The sequence below is a fragment of the Chelonia mydas genome, chromosome 1, assembly GCF_015237465.2.
Source record: "Chelonia mydas isolate rCheMyd1 chromosome 1, rCheMyd1.pri.v2, whole genome shotgun sequence".
Lineage (NCBI taxonomy): Eukaryota > Metazoa > Chordata > Testudines > Cheloniidae > Chelonia > Chelonia mydas.
In genome coordinates, this window is record NC_057849.1 from 287,579,538 (window position 1) to 287,604,038 (window position 24,501).

General features: G+C 42.1%; 1 protein-coding gene across 2 annotated transcripts in view; it reads left to right on the plus strand.

The window, feature by feature from the left end:
- The window catches only part of PPM1H (protein phosphatase, Mg2+/Mn2+ dependent 1H), a 206,278-nt gene that overhangs the window by 99,809 nt on the left and 81,968 nt on the right, over positions 1 to 24,501 (plus strand). For both annotated transcript variants that reach the window (XM_027826419.3, XM_037887539.2), the window contains exons 2-3: positions 1,122 to 1,290; positions 16,683 to 17,027. In XM_027826419.3, the coding sequence (XP_027682220.2) occupies positions 1,122 to 1,290; positions 16,683 to 17,027 (514 nt within the window). The remainder of the gene's footprint in view (positions 1 to 1,121; positions 1,291 to 16,682; positions 17,028 to 24,501) is intronic.

Sequence of the window (24,501 nt, forward strand, 5' to 3'; positions counted from 1 at the left end):
ATGTGAATATATTTAATAAATAAAAGCCCTATCTGCCCAAAACTCCAGTAACAGGAGTATTCTCCCTCCAAACAATGATTTGTCAAGGAGACTTAACGGTTTGGAGAGAGGGTGGGATGGGTTAGAAAATGTGTTCTTGGAAGGAGACAATCATTTAATCAAAAGGGAAATAACTTAACGTTGTTGTAATGGGACTTAATTCCATGTTGTACAGGTTCCTCACATATCTGAGGCTATTATACTTCCAGGTCAGTACGCACTCACCTTCCAGGTCTGTTGAACATATATAGTACAAACACACACATTGAAACAAAGCATAATTAATCTTCATCTAAGGTTGGTTTGAGCTTGTTCTTTTGTCTTAATTAACTGACGTCCAGTTTCTGAAATAAATCAAATACTTATGCTCACTTCATCATAGTACAAGTAACCTCTGTCAGCCTGTCAAAGCAAGAGACAGGAGCCCCCATTTTGAAGTTTCCATCCCACATACTGTCTCTCCTACTCTTTCTTTTTTTAAATTTAAGAGTAAGTGCTTTATAATTGTCACTTCCTTCCATTCTGAGCCATCGGTACAGAGAGCATTCTATCTGGTAGATATGTTCTGCTTGTACCACTGAGAGGAACTGGACAGAGTAGATTTCTGAAGCTGACCTATCCATTATCAACCATAGCTATTAGAGGGTGATTGTAGGTATGTGAATTAAACTGAAAGAGCAATTATAAATCTTTTTTTTTTTAATTTTTATTTTAGCTGGGAAGTACAAACATTACCAGACTCACCCATTCGTCAGGCATCAGTCCAATATAATTTTAGTTTAAAATTTATGTTTTCCTTCTATGGATAAGTCATAGAAATGATTCAGTTAATTAATGCTCATGTAGTTGTGTGGAAATGCTCATTTACATTTTTCAATTTGTACTGTTCCAAATGCTTGCTTGTTTATGAAAAATCCCATAAATAAACTTTATGCCCATAAATGTCAAAGTTCAAACTTTAAGCTTATGAGTATTTAGAAACCTTCTGGCCACATTCCTTTGATTTTTGGTAAGTCATTTAGCAAACAGTGATAGAAGCTTCTGAGGTTTGCTAAAACTAACATGCCTTTTGTTTTTTCTAGGGTAATAAATGCAGGGAAGAGCACACACAATGAAGACCAAGCAAGTTGTGAAGTGCTTTTTGTAAAGAAGAAAACTGGAGGCACTAATTACACACCAAACAAAAACACGTCCACCAAACGAAGGTCCTCACTGCCAAATGGAGAAGGACTACAACTGAAAGAAAACTCAGTAAGTAGTCTCCACTAATCTTGCTGTCTGAATAGAAATACAAACTAACATAAGTAGACAGTGTAAGACAAATGAAACACCCAAGAATTCTTGCTAAGTGTTGAAGATTTTCTTGTTACCCCTCTGTGGCCTAGTTGGCTCTGCTTTGTCAAAGAAAGCTTCACTCGTTTTACTTAGCTCCACTTTCGGATTTTGAATTTCACATGTGGCAAAATGTTTCTCACTTAAAGGGTTTTCTAATTTAGAGAGGAGACAAAAAATGATAGGGGAAATGCTAGAGGTATATAAAATAATGAAGGATCTAGAGAAGGTCCATTGGGTGGACCTGTCGATCCTTTCTCATAACACAAGCCCAAGAGAATGTAACCAAAATTTAAAGGCAACATATCTAACACAGATAAAAGGAAATACTTTTTTACTATAATACATATTTAACAAGTGGCATTCACTGCCACAAGATATTATTGAGAGAGCTTAGTAGGATTCATAAAAGAAACAGTCCTTAATCATACATAGTTTCAATATTTATATATAAATAGGAGTTAAAAGGCTATATGTACTTCATGATGTAAGCTAATCATTAAGAGCACTGGGTATGGAAGAAATTTCTCCTGTGGGCAGATTTTGACATAAATTGTCAAATAGAGGGTTTCTTGCAATCATTGGGAGATTGGCCATTATTAAGGCTCAGATTTTTGTCACAGCTATTTTTAGTAAAAATCACGGACAGGTCAAGGGTAATAAACAAAAATTCACAGAAGCCTGTGACCTATCTATGATTTTTTTACTAAAATTATCCTTTTCAAAATGGAGAGGGAGGAGGGTCCAGCAGCCACAGCAGCTGTGGGGTCTGGGGTCTCCTCCCTGCCCGCCGTGGCTGAAACGCTGTGGGGGGTCCACCGCCACCCGCTGAGGCTAAAACGCTGCGGAATCCCCTGCCATGGCTGGGCTGCTGCAGGGAGCCAAGTGGCAGTGGGAACTCTGGGGGGACCCTCGGGAGCTCCGGGATCCCCCTGCTGCCCAGCGCCTAGGAGCTGCTGCCAGCAGCGTCTGAGAGCTGCAGGGCTGCCTGCTGACAGCTCCAACCCTGGTGCATAATCGTAGCCTTAGCCATTGTAGAATATACTGTATGTGGCATGTGTAGGCAGACACTACATGACACTGAAATGTGATGTGGCGATAACAGAATGCATGCATTGGTGCCATTTAGGTGCTTGTGTTTGCCTGTCAGATCAGCAATCTTCCCCATGATGTTTTCAGCTTCATTTCTCACTCAGTCTTTCACAAACTAGGATTATTACTTTAAAGGCACCATAAATATATGTGGAACTTCTCAATTACAGAAACATATGTACAAACAAGTAGAAGACACATTCTCAGCCCTGAGGGTATGAACAGGTAAAAGGGGGTGGGGGAAGGTCTTAACATCAAAACCAAGAAAACTGGGACAGAGGAATCTTTATATTTGATCAGTGTGAGTTTGAAATTGTTCATGACACCAGGACAGCAGAGAATGATGCCACCAAATAGTAATAAGGCTCTTTTTAAAATGTTACTCAAGCTCCTCTACAGGTTTTGTCAAGGTCCTGATGTTTAAACAAGTTAAACTTTCAATTGCCTAGGCAAAATAGTCATTCAGGTATGCATTGAACTAGTTCAAACAAACACTGAGATTCAGCAAATCTATTCAGTATTTGCATGCACAACTGATCATAATAGCCATGTAAACATGCAATGCATGACTTGTACACACAGTCACAGTAATTGCACATGTGTACCTCATTTGGTATTTCATTTTAAAACAAGTGAAGACCATGCTAGTATCCTGCAGTATAGTGCTAATCTGACACACATACAGTTAACTGTTGCATCTGTTTTTGTCTTCCTGCTTAATACACTGTTTCGACGTTCATGGAGCATAGGAAGTATCATGCCAGATCACACTAATATTCCGACTAATCTAGTTTCTTGTCTCCAACTGTTGCCACAATCAAATGCTTCATAGGAAGGTAAAAACCTTATGTTTATCTATTTCCGTAATAGTTTGCCCAAAGGGAATATGTTTTTCCAAATCAAAAGCAGTTAGTGGTTTTATATCCCTAGTTTACATGATTTTTAATTCGATCTAAATGTAACTCATTAGTCAATAGATGTTCTCATTATTATCTTCTCCATGATGACAGAGTTCCACAAGTTAATTACGTTTTAAAACTATTTTATCAGTTTTAAACTTGCTGACTGCCAGCCTAGTTAAATGTTCCCATGTTCCCGTGTTATGAAAAACGGTTTATAGAATCTGAGGTTTACCTTTTCCATACTATTTGTTATTTAATATACTGCTCTCATGCCCTTTCTTCTCTCAAGTGAACAGTCCTAATCTTTACAATCTTCCTACACACAGAAGTCTTTCCATAATTCTAATGTTTACCTGTGTGTGGGCCTCTTCAATTTCTGCTGTATTTGTCTTTTTGAAAGAGGTCGACCACAAATAAACGCAGTATTCCAGATGAGGCACGATTGGTCTTTGATAGCATGACAATATTTATGGTATTATTTGCTATCCCATCCTCAGTACATTTTCTTTATATATCCTGTCTATAGATTTACCTCCATATTTGCTAAATAGAGACCACGAGAGGATGCTATAACATGTACTAGCACTATGGGGCAGTGCACCTTACAGTCATGTATCTGACTACTGCTTACAGATTTAAAATTGCAAATATAATATTTTCCCAAAAGAGGGAGCACATGGCTAGAGAAACTTTGCTACTAGAGGGCAGTCTTGCTCCAGCAGCTAGCAGAGTTTTTTTCTAGTTGTGCGTGTGCTGGACTGAACCTATGAAAAAAGACAAGACGTCACATCTTTATTATTATTATTAATTATTTGTATTATTTAAAGCATAGCAGATCTTTTATCTGTATCTGTCTTTGGTGTTGTCCCAAGGCTAAGGATACTGTATTTTTAATATGATAGGATTTTGTTTTTTTTAATATGAGGAAGATTATGTAAAATGCAGGCACTTCTGCATCACATTAGTATGTAGAAATAGAGATGAGACACTTCAATGCATGTGTCTTGCTGGGATGTTATTTCACTTCATCGGTTGTTAGGAAAAAGGCCAAAACTGAGTTCTGCAGCCACTCAGTAGGGATATCCCAGAATGACACACTCTCTGAGATCTTACTGTGATTATTAAAGGGTTCCATGTAAATAAAGGAAGGACAAGGGGAAGAAGGAAAGGATTTATTAAATAATTGTTTAAGGGAAAAGGTATTTAAAATAGTTAAAGCAATTACAAAGAAAATGCAAATTTAATTTTGAAATCTTTTGATTTATTAATACCGTTTTTCTTTTCTTCAGATTTCTTTACTACTTGACAGAACATGCTCTGCAAGCTCACATGCCTTTTCTTGCTTCTCCTATCTTCCGTTTTTCTCGCATTCCCTGGGATGCTTGTATGACTTTTAAATGGCAGCCAAATTTGGAAGTTGTAAAATCCTTTTCATTTAACATTTGATCAAAGTAACTGGAAATCCCCAGCCCCCGCGAACCAGAACGATTGAAGTGTTGCTTGGAGATGTGTGAGATGCCTGCCAAGCAATACTGAAACGTAGTTTTCAAGAGAAGTTGCCATCTGGTGCAGTATCACCAAGTGGCTTCCAGCAGAGTTTCCTTTGCAGCTGGAGGTGGGAGAGAAGCACTGCACTAGGGACCTTATCCTGCAAGCTATTTGCACCCGTGTGGGAGTCTGTCCACATGGGGGAGCCCCATTGAAATCAGTGGGGTTCTGCATGGGGACAGGAAGCTGCCTATGTGCATCAGCTTAAAGGACTGGGACCCGATTCCTCAAAGCTGAGCTGTAAAGTTAGAGCCTCCCAAGAAGAAGAGGAGGAGGAAGGTGGGACTATACAGAGGAGGTGAAGCAAGAAAGGGATGCAAGGCTACTTTTTTGCCCATAAAAGGCAAGGAAACCTGGAAAAAGGAAATTAACATTTTTATTTTTATTTTTTTAATAAAACTAACAAAATAACAAAAGCAGCAGAGACAAGAATCCAAAAGCCTGATCCTAAAGTAAATAGGATTTTTCCCATTGACTTAATTAATTAGGTTTGATCCCAAATTGGACATTTTGTTTTAATTTGCAAAGATTATACTTAGAAACTATATTAAAATATCATTAAATTCAGTGTTTTGGATTGTCAGCAGCTGGGGGGAGGAGAGAGTGCCCTGACAATATTAGATACAGTTAAGTAAATAAAACAAGTTCCATCCTATTATATTGTGTTAGGATATTGCCATGGTTGCTGACCAGTCAGAATGCAGGATTTAATATTAGTGCTAATATGAGACAATATTAACTTAAAGCAGAATAATTTTGATTGGTTAACACTGTAGTGTCATTCATGCATATCCAGTTTCAAAGAGTATCTATTTTTTGTGTGACTTAAGATTCGTTGCACAACAATGCCTACTGTGCATGTCATTTGTGACATCAGGAGCTGTTTTCCCAACCATTTGGTTAGTGAAAGTGACAACTGGCCCACTTCTGTTTATTGTTAGACCCGAAGGTATATATTTTCAGTGGTCCAGCTGGCAATTTGAGGGTGCATTTGGAAAAAAAATTTGGGTGCATTTTTTGCACTTATGATTCATTGCAGGAGCTATTACAACATACGAGATTGCAGGTGCTAATCAAATAGTCGGATATGTAACTATTGAGATTTGCACCTGCATTCATGTGCAATGGGAGGCTAGTTTCCAGCCTGCCTGAAAGTTTGCCCCAGATTGTATTGCTGTGTACTGTATGATTTTTGTCAGTGATTCAAGCTCTTATTATGCACATACACGCAGTCTCTCACATGATTCTTTGTCTTTTGCTTTGTTAAAAACAAAGGCCACATATCTAAAGCCCGCTAAAAGGTCAGAATTAATTTCTTATAATTACAAAACCAGGAGACTGCTGTCCTAGCTCTCAGCCAGGTCCAGTAGCAGAGGACCTGAAGCTGATTACATCTCACAGCAGACTAGAAATGCATTTTGGGATTCAGTGCAGTGAGATGGCTGCTTTTTTTTTTTTTTTTTTTTAATCATCTCTCCGGTGCCTAGTCAGAGGTCTGTATCCTTCCCAAATTTAAAAAAGAAACACTTTAGATTTTTTCATATTATTATTACTGTGTTTTGATTAATTAAATTTCTAGTCGAAGGACTCTGACCAGCCAAACAAGAAGTGGAGTGGGAGAGGCAGGACTGAGAGACAGTTTGAACTGTTGTGTTTTTTTTTTTTTTTTTTAAAGCTAATTTCACAGGGAAATAAATTGTTTGTGAACTGTGTGCTTCGCTCTTCCACTATCCCGCCACAAAAACCAGCTGGCTAGCCATTCTGGCTACTCAAAGCTTTTCTTTGTGACTGCCGCTGAAATAAAAAAACATGTGACCCAAGTCATTAAGCAGCAGCAAAAGTTTACCAGTGCAAGCAGAAGAAAGTATTTTTTACCGTAATGTCTGAATGTCTCATAATCTTCAATATTTTGATCTTCACACCTCTCTATTGTAGGGAACTACCATTATTCCCATTTTACAGGTGGGAAACTGAGGCAAAGAGAGTAAGGGCTTGTCTACACTGGCAAGTTTCTGGGCAGTAAAGTAGCTTTTGGTGCTGAAACTGCAGAGGGGAACACACTGCCAAGCCACTTTGTGTGCAGAAACTCCTCAGCTGCAGCGCTGCAAAAAAATCACCTTGACGAGAGTCGTAAGGCTATTTGCACAGAGGCTCCAGTACTCTATTGCCCGTGTAGACACTTGATTGCTTTCTGCACTGTAATTGGCCTCTGGAGCTGTCCCATAATGCCTCAAGCAACCGCTCTGCTCATTGTTTTGAATTCGGCTACCCTGGAGACATGCGCCCCTCCCCTTTCAAAGCACCGTTTCTGACAGCCACTGGGTGCTGTGCTGATCTGCTCCGGGACACACAGTAAACCATTAATGTGGAATGCTTATGCTGTTGAATACAGAGGCGTGGGGGTGGGGGGAGAGAGAGAGAGAGTGTGTGAGTGCTGTGCAGAGAGCCCAGGGAGAGTGGTGGGGGGCTGATGTTGGGGGTTTCCCTCTCCCCCAGCCTCAGGACTGGTTGCTTCCTGCCACTGTCTGAACTTACAAGACAGCGTGCTGACACACTCTCTATCCCCCCAAACACACTGTCTCTCTCTCTCCCCTCCATACACACACGCACACACTCCCTGTCACACACTCTTCCCCCCGCCCCCCCCCAAAAGCAGCTGGCAATGTAGTAGGATGTCCATGGAACAATGGGATTGGGAAACCTGCATCATGTGATGCTGTGCCTGCCCCAATGCACTGCTGTCTTTGCCGCTCTAAGAGCTGCTAATGTGGATGCACTCCAGCGTCACAAGGGGCATTGTGTGGACACGCATCAGCGGTTTAAGTCCAACGTTTTAATAGAAGTGGTATAACTTGTGGTACAGAAACTTGCCAGTGTAGACCGACCTGAAGTGTTTTGCCCAGTGTCACAAGGAAAATTTGTGGAGGAGCAAAAAACGGACCCTGGGCTTCCAAGTCCCAGGCAATGTCCTTCCCAGTGGACCATCCCTCTTCCTGTACTTTCATATTCCCAGAGGCATCACAAGCTGAAAATAAATAAATACTTGCTTTAAAAGGAGCCTTTTTAAATTGTTCTTTTAAAAAAAAAAAAAAAATCTGAGAGTCTCATGATTTCCTGCCTGTCCCCTCTCAGGAAAGATTGCCAGTTAGGTAGCCATGTGTTCCGCGTCTTCTCTAGCCCCAAACTAAAACACATTATTTTGTTCAATAGAATTCTTTGAAGTTATCAGTACTTCCATTACAGCAACACCTAGAGGCCCCAAATGAGATCAGGGCCCCATTATGCTGGCCACTGTTCACACACCTAGTGAGAGAGAGTTTCTGCGCTGTAGAGTTTACAGTCTAAACAGAGAAGATAGACAAGTGTGGAAGGGGAAACAGGTGCAGAAAGGTGAGATGACTTGCCCAGGGTCCCATGGCATACCAGGGGCAGGCTGGGACTGGAAGCCTGGTCTCCCGAGTGTTCAGTGTCCCCTCCGCTGACCCATGCTACCTGCCAAGTTCGAACGGATAAGCTTCATCATTCCAAATTCATTTCATGGTAAAATATTTTGTTTGTCAGGGATTTCTGGTGTCTGATACTTTATTATAGTGCAAAGGGGGCCCGTGGTCTGCTGTGCTGCCTCAGGTAATGCAGGAGCTAATCAGTACTGGAACTCAGTGAATGATCTCTCACGTGGGCAACTTAGGGAGATAGGGTTAGAGCAGCTATGTCTGCCCCCATCCATGCCCTCCTGGTTAAAAGGAAGTTGATTCCCTTCCTTGCTCTGGTGAAGTTGAGGCTCTTGGCTGGAGCAGCCCCCAAGAGCAGGATCTTTAAGAAACTGAGCTAATTCCGTGTGTTTTGTAGCCCTGCTGATGGCATGTCTGTGGATGACACTATTCCTTCCTCTTCCCGTAGTTATGGGTGACAGGGAGGAGAGGGAGAGTGTGAGCCATAGCTGTGTCAGGAGTGCGGCCTGCTCTCTCTGGTCCTGAAGCAGAGCCCAGTGAATATGCACCCAGCTGGAGCACAGGGAATGAGTAGTAAAGTTAGGAATTAGGGGTAGAAGCAAGCAAGTGGGAGGCCGAGGAAGTGTGTGTGTGTACGCTGACTCATTCAGGCTTCCTTCCTAATCCAGGGAGGGCCACTTGTCCAGAGAATACTACTTCTACAGAAGAAGCACTGCTGACAGAACCAGAGAGCCATGCTGGCATAGCATCCCCTCTGACCAGCAAGGGTCTTCCTTAAATGGAGAAACTGACTCAGGAGCAGAACTTCTAGCTCTGCTCCTAAATCACCTGAGGCAGCAGCTCTTCTCCTCTCTGCCCCATCCTGGCACCTTCCCACTATAACAGACAGAGGAGGAGAGCTGCCATAGCCTTCCTACAGTAACTGAAGACGAAGAGTTACCACACCAGTAAATGGCGCCAAAAAAAAAAAAAGTGAGAGAACTACAGTAAGCAGAAACTGCCAAACAGGGAGAGGCAAAATGCAGTCTGCTGTGGACAGCTCTGTGCAGGTCTTAATGACTTCTATCCTGCTCATAGGTGTTAATACTTCCTCTCCTTAAAGAGTGAATTAGAGCTAGTCAGAATATGTGGGGGGAGGCCCTTCTACTGAAAAGTTTGACAAAACCCGCTAAACTTTTTGGAATATCAAAAACCAAAATATTTCAGCTGAAAAACTAAGTGTTTGTATTCAAAAATTGCGCCACCTAGTCTCATGTGAGTTGTAATTAAGGTGCCTTATGCTCTCCTCTGTGGGCTGGGCTCTTTAGCCAGACTGCATCTTCCAAGGTGCACCACTTTCTCCTCTCTGTGAGGGAAGGGCATCTGTGCTAGGGGTCACTGGCCATGGTACTTCATGAGAAATTATAGTTCTATGGAAAAACAGCTTTGAAAGAACTGTTTCAATCAGCACTAGTGTGAACTTTGAGTGATTCTAAGCCATGGGTGAAATTTTGGTCCCACTGAAGCCAAAGTTGCCTGAATTTCACCCCATGTTTCAAGTTAGAGATTGGATGGGATGCTGCTTTCACAGATATCTAGAATTTAAGACCAGAAGGGACCATTAGCTCATCTAATCTGACCTCCTGTATATCACACACCATTAAATGTTGCCCAGTTACCCCTGTACTGAACCCCATAACTTTGGTTTGACTAAAAGCCTAGGTAGCATTTGGCTAAAGTATATCTTTCAAGACCAGCTCCCTTTCTGATTTCAAGATATCAAGAGATGGGAGAATCCATCACCTCCCTTGATAGTTTGTTTCCGTGGTCAATCACCCTGAATGATAAAAATGCATGGCTTTTATTTCTAATTTGTATGGCTTCAGCTTCCACCCTTGTATTCTTGTTATGCCTTTCTCCTCTAGATTAAAGAACCCTTTAGCATATCTCCCCCCCCCCCCACCCCGAACATACTTATACACTGTAATCAAATCACCTCTCTGTCTTTTCGATAAGCTAAACCGATTGAGCTCTTCAGATGTCTCACTATATGGCATTTTCTCTAGCAGTATAATTGTTTTGGTGGCTCTTTTGGCACCTTCTCCAGTTTTTCAAAAATCCCTTTTTTAAAATGTGGACACCGGAACTGGATTCAGTATTCCAGTATGGGTTTTATCAATGCTGTACACAGAGGTAATATCACTTCTCTACTCCTACTCACTTCTCCCCTCTTTATACATAAAGGGTTGCATTAATCCTTTTTGTGACAACATTGCACTGGGCGCTTATGTTGGGTTGCGTGTCCACTATTAACCACTGTCCTTTTCAGTCACTGTTTTACAGGAGGCAGTCCCCCATTCTGTAAGTATGGCCCTCATCATGTTTTGTTAAGTCATAGTTAGAAAAAGACAATGTAGGTGAGGTAATATCTTTTATTGGACCAACTTCTTCAGGTCTGGGGAAGGTAATCAGCTAGAGAGAGGTTTACTTAATCATTTTATAATTCATGTCTTGAAAGATTCATGTCATTAGAGCAACATTAGGTTAATAATGAAATGTTAATTTCAGCAATAGAGCTCATTAGCATTTTGAATTGCAAGAATTTTCAGTGATGGGGTAAACATGTGATATTGCAAAGGGGATTTTGTGCTAGGATTAGGATGTAGTAGCTCAGATTGACTGCCCTTTCTTGACATTCTGATTTGTGACATACCTCTGAGAAATTACCCGTGTATATACTTGTTCATTAGCCCATTCGTTTAAAAGCCGACCCCCCAAGGTGGATAAGTAAAAATGGTAAAAACTGTGTGACCCTTTCATAAGCTGACCCTATATTTCAGGGGTTGGCAAACTTTGGCTCCTGGCCCATCAGGGTAAGCCGCTGGCGGGTCGGGACGTTTTGTTTACCTGGAGCATTCACAGGCATGGAGCCCCTCAGCTCCCAGTGGCGCCACTTCCTGAAGCTCCCATTGTCTGGGAACAGCAAACCGCGGCCACTGGGAGCTGAGGGGCTTCGTGCCTGTGAACCCTCCAGGTAAACGAAACATCCTGACCCTCCAGCGGCTTACCCTGACGGGCCGGGAGCCAAAGTTTGCCAACCCCTGCTACATTTTAAAAGCTGGCGTCACAAGAAACTCAAGTTTTGCTAGAATTATTTTAATGTAATCTAACAAAAAATCTGTTTTTATAAAAATAACTGAACAAATATGTAACAAGTAACTTAGAACAATATGAGACTTTAAAAAGTCTTAAAATCCTTCAAAGTCTGAATCAGTCTCTGATTCACCAAACAGTTCATTAAACTCTGCTTCAGTCACAGTTGCACCTGCATTGTCATCGTAGATGTCAGCACTGTCGTCTTCAGACTCAGATTCCTTCTCATCATCAGCCTCTGTTGCGTCATCATCAAATATGGCATCCTCTTCTGACCCGTCGAGTGCATTGCTGATACAGCATTTCCTAAATGATTTTTCTGTCATTTCCGAGGGAATGGACACCCACATGTCCTTGATCCGTTGGGCGACCAGATTGATTTCGGGCTTCATAAGATTCCCGCCTTGTCAACTTCACCATGCCTGAGCACATCCATTCAGACCACGATTTGCGTAGCCTGTCTTTTAAAGGGTTTGTTCAGGCAGACATCAAGTGGTTGTAGAACTGAAGTTAAGCCTCCAAGTATTACAGCCAAAGTAGTTTTCATATTTTTGGCCACATTTTTCACTTCATCCGTCTTGTGTGCCCTGAACATGTCCCAAATGAGCATAGCAGGTTTCTTGAAAAGTGCTCCTGGTCTCTTATTCCACACTTTTCCCAGCCATTCAATAGTCCCACTTTCATTCATCCATCCATCCCTTTTTGTGTGCATGTACAATGACACCAGCAGAAAATTTCATGTTTTTAGGTAAGGTTTTTCTTTTAAAAATAACAAGAGGGCTTTGATACATTTGCCAAACACCATAAAACCACTGTAAAATGGATTTTTTCGTGGTCAGTGGTTTTAATTAAAACTGTTTTTTCACTAACACTGGTTACCGTTCTATTGCTCGGGAGATCGAATGTCATTGGTGTTTCGTCCATATTTCCTATTTGTGACAGTTCAGATGCATATTCCTTTCGATATTTTATAATAAACCAGGGGTTGGCAACCTTTCAGAAGTGGTGTGCCGAGTCTTCATTTATTCACTCTAATTTAAGGTTTAGCGTGCCAGTAATACATTTTAACATTTTTAGAAGCGCTCTTTCTATAAGTCTATAATATATAACTAAACTATTTTTGTATGTAAAGTGTTTAAGAAACTTCATTTAAAATTAAATAAAAATGCAGAGGCCCCCACACCGGTGGGCCAGGACCCGGGCAGTGTGCGTGCCACTGAAAATCAGTTCACATGCTGCCTTCAGCACCCATGCCATAGGTTGCCTACCCCTGTAATAAACCTTTGGAAAGATTCAGTTTTTTTCTTCCAGATCTCTCGGCAGCTTTTGCGCTATCTTTGTTCTCTGACGAAGACAGAGACTATGACGGTTCATGAAGCGAGTACACCAACCCGCTGATGCGACAAACATTGATGGCTTTACTGACTTGCATTTGTCATCTTTCAACATTTGTAGAACACGCAGACAAATTCCAGTTCTAGTGACAATGTGCCCATTTTGTCGACATTCAACAACCCAATTATTGAGATCTTTCTCCAGCTTGGGAAGTGAAGTGCACCTTGAACATTTTTTCTTGCTTCTTGGCATGTCTTTTAGTGTTTTGTTTTATTCGCCATTTTCTTACTTGCTTCTCATTGATACAGAATTCACGAGCAGTGGCGCAATTATTGTTTGCTTCTGCATATTCAACAACTTTAAGTTTGAACGCTGCGTGATAAGCAGACCTTTTTCTTTTGATTTCACCGTTCATTTTAAATACCAGTATGAAAATAGATTTATTATTGTAGTTATAGATTTTGTAGGATTTTATACAGGAATGTCACCTGCTTTATCACTGTCAAATTATTATTGTTCTTTGTTTATTTCAAAGCAGCCCTGTAGATTAGCATGTCTGTGAGGATAACAGGCTATTTCAATTTTATTAGAGATTCCATCAATTCTGCACATTATATTTTTATATTGGCTCGAGACTTATGAGGTCCATTGGTAGAAATGCATGAAGAGATCAAGTTACTGCTCTTTTAGTGTTCCTTTCAAGCCAATCTAGTCCACTAAACAAAGCCTTTGCAACTTTAAAAGGCTACAGTACTGACATCAATAAATGGGTCGGCAAACTTTGGCTCCCGGCCTGTCAAGATAAGCCGCTGGCGGGTTGGGACATGTTGTTTACCTGGAGCGTCTGCAGGCATGGCGCCCCTCATTTTGTAAACAAAATGACAATGTATTAGATATTCAATTAAATGATTTCACAGAGTTTTTAAAATCATCAAATTTTGGTGTATACCCATTTATAAGCCGACCCCCACTCTTTGATGCGTCACCTTTTTACCAAAAATATTCAGCTTATGGACGAGTATATACGGTATCTAAGTTTTGTTTTTCATATGGCCTTCTTTGCATCTTGGTGCTCCTTGACTCATTGCTCATTTTGGGTAAAAATTCATCTTGGTGTAGCAAACCAACACAAATCCTATGGGACTTAAGTTGTGTGTAGACCTTGTGCTAGCTTGTTGTGGAGGTGGATTTTTTGTCCTGTGTGACAGAATGAAGTATACCTCTATCATAACAGTGTCTGTTGCTATAATCACCTTGCCTGTGGGTGTCTGTCCATTTAAATTAAGCCCTGAGTCAGCAAAACACATACACAGGTGCTTAGGTCCTGTTGACTTCAATGAGACTTAATATTAAGCATGTGCTGAGTGGTGATTTTAGGGTGGGATTTTTCAGAAGTGCCAAAATGACTTAGGAGCACAAATTTCTCATTGCTGTATTTTTCTATCATATTCATTTTTAAAAAGAGAAAGATTTGGGAAATGTATATTACTGCCCTGTGACTTGCAGAGAAGATGCGGGATGTGGCGATATGAAGGTATGTGCCAGATCATGCCCAGCAACGTCTTTACCTTACCAAAAGAGAAAAAGAGATTGTAAACTTATAAACCAGGAACCTGATGGAAGCAGCAAAGAAGTGAGATTTGATATGTTTATCTCCACAGTGAGAACTGAAAAGTTACATTTGAATGAAACAATGCAATGGGGCAGTGTGACACACTTGAGTGATGAAACTCAAGGATGTTCTCATTATTACTGCAATGATCTTCCATTCTGACTTCAATTTAAAAAAATCTTTCACTGTTTCCAGATATCTTTGACAGCCACCATGCTGACTGATACACCAGGGACCTTTAGACCTGAAAGTGTGATCTTAAACTGAGAGCTATAACACACCTATATTCTCTGTGGATTAGCACAGAAGGGCACGCTTAACAGACACAGACCAGTGGGTTACGTACATCTTCTGATTGGAGGAAGCTCATCCCAAGCATATGAGGCCCACTGCAGTACAAATCCTGCATGAGTCCCCACTTATGTGGTGGTTATCATCTTGTCCAGTGCTAGGGATTGAACCAGGGACTTCCAAAACTAGGAGCTAGATTCTCTAAGTCTCAAGCTAAAGAGGCAGGCTTTCAAAACTGAAAGCTGTAACAAACCCATATCCTGTATGGATACAGACTCAGAAGAGGACACTGAACACCCACTGACCGGTGAGATACACACTTAGAAGTGTTTCTGGGAAGTAGAGACCACATGAGTACAGCTATTCAGCAAGATAATTTGGGAAAGCCAGCAGGGGCAGAAGCAGAAGAACATACTTTTACACAAGGAAAAGAGAGATTTCAGAAAATACACGCTTAAAAACCTCATGAGCTCCTGCTGTAGATAGAGATGAAGCCAATACGTAGGCAACATTAACATGTTTGCAGAGATAAGGGAAACCTATCCAGTGCTTTTTATTGTCATTTTAATGACCTTTCACCCTGCTTTTAGTTTAAAACTAACTGGATCACTTTGTATAGCAAGTTTCTCTTTGCCATTTTAAAACGGCAGTGGTGGGGGATTGGGTGGCTCAGAGGATTGATCATGAAATATGGCAGGGCTTGAAAAATTTATTTACCAGTGTTATCTGCGGAGGCTTCCCTGGAGAGTGAGGGGGCCTAACCCATTAATTTCTACACGTTTCAAGCTTCACTTACAAAACGAAAAAATATTAAGACCCTGAATCCAGCAATGTATTACTCTAATTTAATGCCAGTGTGGTTGCGCTACCATAAAACTGGAGTAATACTGTGATGAATCAGGCTGTAAGTTTCTAGCCCTTATGACTGAGAACTTTACAAATGTGATTAGACACAGTATTGTCGTCTTGAGTCTGCAGACAGTTATTTCCCAGTCCCGTTGCTGGTAGTTATCCCCAAGTACAGTGAAGTTGTAAGTGGACTCCACGTAGTTTCCCTATATCTAGTTGACAATGAAGGCTTCAAATTTATCAGGCACCTACTCTTCAGATGCCAATATGAAAGATGGAGCCTTTGGCAGGGCCCAAGGATAGGCCCCCGGTAAGAATCCCTCCTCCTTCCTCGCCTTAGCAGTTGCTCTTGGGCAGGGAATTGAACCTGGGTCTCCCACATGCTAGTCAGTAGCCTGACTCCTGGGTTGTTGGGCATAAGGTGGGGGGCACCACTACCACAGCCGCCGCGTCATTGGTTTTATGAATCCAGCCCTTCATTTCCTTTGCTTTTTATTTCTTAAAAGTGGTTTAAAATGCCCATAAATGAAAAAAATAAAACATTTTGTTTGACCCAAAGCAATTTTTGTTCCAATGTTTCGATTTACCAAAAATTCCAAAAATATTGGCTTCCGTTAGACCACCATGTACAGTGAATTTTTAAAATTATTTTTCTGAACTGCCAGCCAACCAAAAAGTCAGTTATTCACTCCGCTCTAGTTATTACTATTAGAAAGCTCGTTGGGAACCTCACAGTGGATAAATGACCATGTCGCAAAAGTATCTAGCCTCACTGCAAGTGGCCCATTTGTCATTTACAAGGGAGAGAGGGCAAAGATAGAGTGGCATATTTAACTAGCCTCCTATCCCAGAGGTGTCGTACCTCCTGGGCATGTTTGGTGTAGTATGCTGAAAACTGTAAATTTATGAGCCTTTTGGAGGAGGGGGGAAGCCAAGTGACTTGACATATTTCTCCTTTCCAGAAAGAAACCTACTCTCTGTATCATGGGACAGTTAGTTGTACCTTATCTACTGTAGCTGACCTGTCAGTGGTGCTAGGGTCACTGATAACTGTGTATGTAGTGATCTTCATTTTCTTTTTCTTTTTCTCGTAAACAGGAAAATGATGGCATCAGCTTGTACTACTGGTCACTGTTTGACGGCCATGCTGGATCTGGGGCAGCTGTTGTAGCATCCAAACTGCTTCATCACCATATTGTGGAGCAGCTGCAGGAGATTGTGGAGATCCTGAAGAACTCTGCAGTCCTTCCCCCAACCTGCCTAGGAGAGGAGCCAGAAAGCATGGTAGCTAATAGCAGAACTCTAACCAGGGCAGCCTCCCTGCGTGGCGGGGTTGGGGCTCCGGGCTCACCCAACACCCCTCCAACACGCTTCTTTACAGAGAAGAAGATCCAACATGAAAGCCTTGTTACTGGGGCTATTGAAAGCGCATTCAAGGAAATGGTAGGTATATTTCAGGGCTGTTGACTACTTTGTTACTCAGTTTAATGAGTAATGTGGTTGGGGGAGATTAATTTCTTTTCACTTGTTTGGTCTAGAATTAGGTGTGTATTTACTGGCTCTCAGTCCTAAAGTGTCTGAGCACCTCAGAATTTTCATGTACTTATCCTTGCCATGCCTCTGTGAGTGGGGCAGTGCTATCACCCCCACTTTACAGATGGTGAGCTGTCGCACGAAGAGGCTCCTACCAAAGTTACATAGGAAAAAATAATTAAACCTAGGTCTCCTAAGTCCCAGGCGGCTGCATTAACCACTGGACCATTCTTCCGGTCACATTGTTGTCTAACTTGCTGACATGGGTTTTAGAAGCTGTTTTTAAAAAAAGGGAGGTGTATTATGTAGAAAGCTACGTTGCTCCACAATAGTAGATATCAGCTTTCAATGGTGAGATAAATTATTTACACTAGTCTGGATATTTCATAATAGAAAATGGTGAAATTTTACCCTGGTGCAGTGGGATGGCTTCTGGCCCTGTATAGGAGGTGTGGAAGAAAGAGCTGCATGGAGGAGGCATCTATACCCCTCATGCGTAGGGGACAATTTCCTGGTGCAAGTGCTAGGGGAGCCAACTAGGGGGGGCGCTTTTCTTGACCTGCTGCTCACAAACCAGGTAGAATTAGTGGGGGAAGCAAAAGTGGATGGGAATCTGGGAGGCAGTGACCATGAGTTGGTTGAGTTCAGGATCCTGACGCAGGGAAGGAAGGTAAGCAGCAGGATACGGACCCTGGACTTCAGGAAAGCAGACTTCGACTCCCTCAGGGAACAGATGGCCAGGATCCCCTGGGGGACTAACATGAAGGGGAAGGGAGTCCAGGAGAGCTGGCTGTATTTCAAGGAATCCCTGTTGAGGTTACAGGGACAAACCATCCCGATGAGTCGAAAGAATAGTAAATATGGCAGGCGACCAGCTTGGCTTAATGGTGAAATCCTAGCGGATCTTAAACATAAAAAAGAAGCTTACAAGAAGTGGAAGGTTGGACATATGACCAGGGAAGAGTATAAAAATATTGCTCGGGCATGTAGGAAAGATATCAGGAGGGCCAAATCGCACCTGGAGCTGCAGCTAGCAAGAGATGTCAAGAGTAACAAGAAGGGTTTCTTCAGGTATGTTGGCAACAAGAAGAAAGCCAAGGAAAGTGTGGGCCCCTTACTGAATGAGGGAGGCAACCTAGTGACAGAGGATGTGGAAAAAGCTAATGTACTCAATGCTTTTTTTGCCTCTGTTTTCACTAACAAGGTCAGCTCCCAGACTGCTGCGCTGGGCATCACAAAATGGGGAAGAGATGGCCAGCCCTCTGTAGAGATAGAGGTGGTTAGGGACTATTTAGAAAAGCTGGACGTGCACAAGTCCATGGGGCCGGACGAATTGCATCCGAGAGTGCTGAAGGAATTGGCGGCTGTGATTGCAGAGCCCTTGGCCATTATCTTTGAAAACTCGTGGCGAACGGGGGAAGTCCCGGATGACTGGAAAAAGGCTAATGTAGTGCCCATCTTTAAAAAAGGGAAGAAGGAGGATCCTGGGAACTACAGGCCAGTCAGCCTCACCTCAGTCCCTGGAAAAATCATGGAGCAGGTCCTCAAAGAATCAATCCTGAAGCACTTAGAGGAGAGGAAAGTGATCAGGAACAGTCAGCATGGATTCACCAAGGGAAGGTCATGCCTGACTAATCTAATCGCCTTTTATGATGAGATTACTGGTTCTGTGGATGAAGGGAAAGCAGTGGATGTATTGTTTCTTGACTTTAGCAAAGCTTTTGACACGGTCTCCCACAGCATTCTTGTCAGCAAGTTAAGGAAGTATGGGCTGGATGAATGCACTATAAGGTGGGTAGAAAGCTGGCTAGATTGTCGGGCTCAACGGGTAGTGATCAATGGCTCCATGTCTAGTTGGCAGCCGGTGTCAAGTGGAGTGCCCCAGGGGTCGGTCCTGGGGCCGGTTTTGTTCAATATCTTCATAAATGATCTGGAGGATGGTGTGGATTGCACTCTCAGCAAATTTGCGGATGATACTAAACTGGGAGGAGTGGTAGATACGCTGGAGGGGAGGGATAGGATACAGAAGGACCTAGACAAATTGGAGGATTGGGCCAAAAGAAATCTGATGAGGTTCAATAAGGATAAGTGCAGGGTCCTGCACTTAGGACGGAAGAACCCAATGCACCGCTACAGACTAGGGACCGAATGGCTAGGCAGCAGTTCTGCGGAAAAGGACCTAGGGGTGACAGTGGACGAGAAGCTGGATATGAGTCAGCAGTGTGCCCTTGTTGCCAAGAAGGCCAATGGCATTTTGGGATGTATAAGTAGGGGCATAGCGAGCAGATCGAGGGACGTGATCGTTCCCCTCTATTCGACACTGGTGAGGCCTCATCTGGAGTACTGTGTCCAGTTTTGGGCCCCACACTACAAGAAGGATGTGGATAAATTGGAAAGAGTCCAGCGAAGGGCAACAAAAATGATTAGGGGTCTAGAGCACATGACTTATGAGGAGAGGCTGAGGGAGCTGGGATTGTTTAGTCTGCAGAAGAGAAGAATGAGGGGGGATTTGATAGCTGCTTTCAACTACCTGAAAGGGGGTTCCAAAGAGGATGGCTCTAGACTGTTCTCAATGGTAGCAGATGACAGAACGAGGAGTAATGGTCTCAAGTTGCAATGGGGGAGGTTTAGATTGGATATTAGGAAAAACTTTTTCACTAAGAGGGTGGTGAAACACTGGAATGCGTTACCTAGGGAGGTGGTAGAATCTCCTTCCTTACAGGTTTTTAAGGTCAGGCTTGACAAAGCCCTGGCTGGGATGATATAACTGGGACTTGGTCCTGCTTTGAGCAGGGGGTTGGACTAGATGACCTTCTGGGGTCCCTTCCAACCCTGATATTCTATGATTCTATGATTCTATGCCACAGGCAGGGTTTCTGCACCAGCCTTGCATGGGCTGATGTAGGCGGCCATGTTGTGGCAGGTTGCAGGTGGACCAGGGAAAGAGCCCCAGTACCCACCCATCTGGAGGAGCAGTGGCTGTTCTAGCTCATAGGCTAGAATAGGGGCTGCACAGTAGCTCTGTACCCTGGCCTGTTGTTTCGGGGGTGGGTCTCACCCCTCCACTCGTTTGTGCTTTACTCACATGGATACTTGGGGTGAAAGTCTGGCTCCACTGAAGTCAGTGGCAAAATTTCCATTTGACTTCAGGGGGCTAGGGATTCACCCTCAAGTGGATATCCCCTGCGGGAGCCTGATTCTGCAAACTCTTGCCACTGTGCATAGTGCTTGCTAGCCTGAGATCGCTCCTAGCAGTTAGGACTATGCTTGATAATAAGTGCTTGTGGGATTAGGCCCTAGGAAATGACACTATTCTGTGTCTTAAAAAAGCTTCCTCTTCGTGCAGAAAAGTTTACACTAAGCACTTCTCAGAGATATTCTTCTCAAGGTGAAGTACAAAGGCAGGACTCAATCATAGTTTTTCCTCATATACGTGAATTAGTACATGCTTCTAATTAACAGACTACAACAGTTATTCCAGAAAAGAACTGTTTCATTTCTGCACTCAAGTAATTACAATGATTAGTTCTTTGTGTAGTGCTTTTCTTCCCAAAGAATCAGAAAGCTCTTTGCAAACTACTGTACAACTGAAAATATTCCCTGTAAAATATGTTCATTTTTATTACAAATCTTTTTTTACTATTACATGACACAATGATAGAAGTTGCACAGAATCAAATATATTTAAATTAGTATTGTGAAGTATACACCACAACATCATAATAAATGCACATGGCTTAGTATAGCACTGAGGGCCTTGCCTGAAATTTGGGCCCCATTGTGCTAGGGACTGTGCACACAAATCATGGCAATTTCTTTCTCATTGTCACTAGCTGGCATCGTGGTAGGGTTTATTCAAGATGAGCATCTCCTGCCCCATGCCTTTGATCAAATGTTGCAGGCTGGGGACCTTTTATTCCCACTTCTGCTTCTCCATCGTTGTCTCCAGGAATGGCTCTCAGTGGTTACCCCGTACAATAACAATTCTAATTAAAAAAGGCAGTTTTATTAGGGAAAAAATAGGAGTAAATACAATATATCCAGTCTAAAGTCTGGGTAACATCTTGTGCTTATAATGGGTTTAAGCAAAAGAATAACATTTCTCTCTCTCTCTCTCTCTCTGTGAGAGAGATTTATGTAACATCAGCATTTCTAAGGCTGACACACTCCTCCCACCTCTCTAACTCTGTCCTTCTTTATACGCCTGGTGCTCTCTGAAATAAGTGTGAGCCTCCTTGATATCACTGTAGTCATTCTTTATTAGTACCTCATCCATATTTTGTTTTTATGCTAATCCAACCCTTTTGAGTTAGCTTATTTACATGGGCTCCTTACTAGCACAATGTATCATTGTACCCAGTGTTTAACAAAAACCAGCATTCCTAAAGTAGGCAGGCATGTGTCTCGGTTTTCTTTCCTGCAACACACAGCACTTCACAGGAACCCTTTGAACCTGGATAAAGTGTTGGGTAGGTACATATAACCCTCTTTGCACATTCCTTCAGGTACTGCCTAACAGAAGGCCTTCAACTCCTCTCTTCCCCTGGAGTGTTGTGTGCCATTACGCCTTTCTGCCCAGCCTCCTTTCAAATGCTAATTAGGTCTTCCCTTTCTTGCCTGAAGTGTCAGACTCAATGTAACTCCCTTTTAGTCATAACTCAATTAATAATTCCAGTGTCTGTCAAATATTTCTTCTGGAGAGTGCTCACTCTAATAGACCCGCACACAGTAAACCACACGGCACTCTGTTTATCTTCCATGGAAGGGCTGTTACCTTACTTAGATATTTAAACTACTAACCACTCTCCTGTCTGTTTTTTTGTTTTTTTTTTCTAGACTACAATGTTTGGTTGTGTTGTAGCTTGTGTTAATTTATTTCCATGTTGTAAGCTGGGATCACAAATGTTTATTCCAGGCCACACTCAGTTGAGTGTCCATTGTTAGCATTTACAATTACATTTGTTAACTTGAGTTAATGGAAAATCTGTTACAATACAACCCAAAGCAGTAGTCTGGACAAACCCTGAGTGGTTTATAGGCCACGTCCTGGGGAGCTGGAAGGATATTTCCAAGTGTTCTTCTATATTAAGCTACTCAGATAATTTCATCAAACTTAGCTCGCTGAACTGAACAAAAGGGGGCTTATCTGAATTTCATCTATTGGGGGTGTATGCATAGCTTTGTGCATCACAGGTGAGCCATCTACCTCTTTCTTTTTTTGTTTTGAAGAGAGACTAAAGGAAAGAGCTTCCACTCCACACTCAGCCTTATGTAGAAAAAGTGCCACACAGAGTACACTCCCATCTGAAAGGTATATCCTCACCCCCAGTTATCCTGCTCTGAGGTCATGACTTAGGTTATATCTTTTTGTTTTTGTTGTATTGGGGTGAAACTTAGTTTGTGATACAGTTAAGTGATACAAAACTGTCTTACTTCGAAAATAACAGATGGGCTGAAGAGGTGGTGTTCAAATCCAGAACCAGGTTTGGATTCAACTTGAGATTCAAAATCAGGACTAAGATGTGTATTCAGTGTAGATGAAATCTAGTAAACTGTTCTTGTAAAATTTTCTGATCAAAATGGTGGAGATCTTGAGAGATGAGAATGTCCTCATATTTCTGCCATTTCGAATGGTGGAAACACTTGAAAGAATCCATTGTTTAAATAACTGACAAAACAAGAAGAGGGTTGACTTGGTGATGTAAGCATTATATTTCAGAATATCGGGCTTTTTTAGCATCACTCCTGGAGCCACAAGTTCAAATCCCAAGAGAGTTACCTCAGCCCTTCATCAAATCTATTAGTTTTACTTAGAGGCTGCTGGTTCTCTTTGGAGATGGGCTGCTCTCTATTGTTGTGTGCACTCTTCAGTAAAGAGCTTTGAATTCGGACCTTGCTGCTGTTGCCTGTCTCTCTCCGGTCAGACAACGAACCGTGCCGTTGGGGGTTCAAGTCCTCGACACTTCTAATGTAGATGAAATAAATTCCTGTTTCTTTTGAGGTAAACAGACTGAGAAGCCTGGGACCTGTATTGAAACAGGACATTACTTTCTGGATGGTCTGTACAGAGCGACTTGCATCTGCTTGATAACATAAAAAGCAAATGAATCCATATGTGATGGTTACAACCATGTATAATTGGGTCAAGATCAAACTTATTTACAAGCCCTACTTCTCTGAGTCTTACTAATGGATCTCAAGTTGGGGGGGAGAATAGGTATCGCTACTCTGTTTTAAACTTCTACTCAGGATCGAGTTGTTGCACAAAGAGGAAAGATTGCTTGTTCTTTTGAAGGCCATGATTAGCATTGCTTGGCCTTCCCTTTTTTGGAACGTGAGGCACATTGGGTAGTCCATGGCAATGAATTAACAAATACACTTTCAGCAGTCTTATACTTATATCTTATAGTTATAGTTATAGTTAGTTGGGGATTGGTCCTGCTTTGAGCAGGGGGTTGGACTAGATGACCTCCTTAGGTCCCTTCCAACCCTGATATTCTATGATTCTATACTGTGATCAATCTACACTACAACTCTGACAGTATTAGCTCATGGTTGTCTGGCTTGGGTAAGTGAGTATGTATTCTAACAGTTTTTTCTGTAGCACTGTGGTTCGGACAATGCAACCTAAATTGTAAACAGCATCCCTATGATGATTCTTAAAACACTTTTGTCCCATCTATACTACAAACAAAAATCAATTTTTTTATTTTTTAAGTTTAAGTTTTGATTACAAAAATAGATGGTTATCCCAGGCTGTGGAGGTTTAAACACTTTAAATTGCAAACCCCTCACACAAGAGAAGCAGCAGCTGCCTAATATGTCAAAGTGAAAATGCAGGTGTACCCAACCCTAGAAAGATCCTTGTCCACCCCTCTCTGCAGCCCTCCCCAAACCCTGAACAAATAAATGGGCTTTGCCGTGTTTCCTGGAGATTAACAGATTAACAGAACTGTTTTGGAGCAAAATGGCAATGAGATCTAGAGCTGAGGAGCCCTAATGGAAAGTGTCTGCCAGAAGCCCCCCTCCCTCTTTTTTAAGCAGAGATAACTTCAGCTTGAGATTCTAATTTCAACAGTAACATTATCTCATGAGGACAGAGGCAGTTTAGGACTGCCTTTCATGTAGGCAGTCCTAAACCATTTCTGATCATGACTAAAACCAACATGAAACTCCAGCTGGAAACCAATCGTCAGGCAGGCTAGTTCATGAAGCACTGATTACATGTGCTTCTAGAATAATGCTCCACTTAACAAGTAGACAGTGGCCCACTGCACCAGTGTTAGTTTCCAATGGATTTTAGGTACAGCCTCATGGACCATGCAGATGTTAAAGTGGCAAAACATGGAAAATGGTCCATATCCAAGAGACGAGGTCACAACCT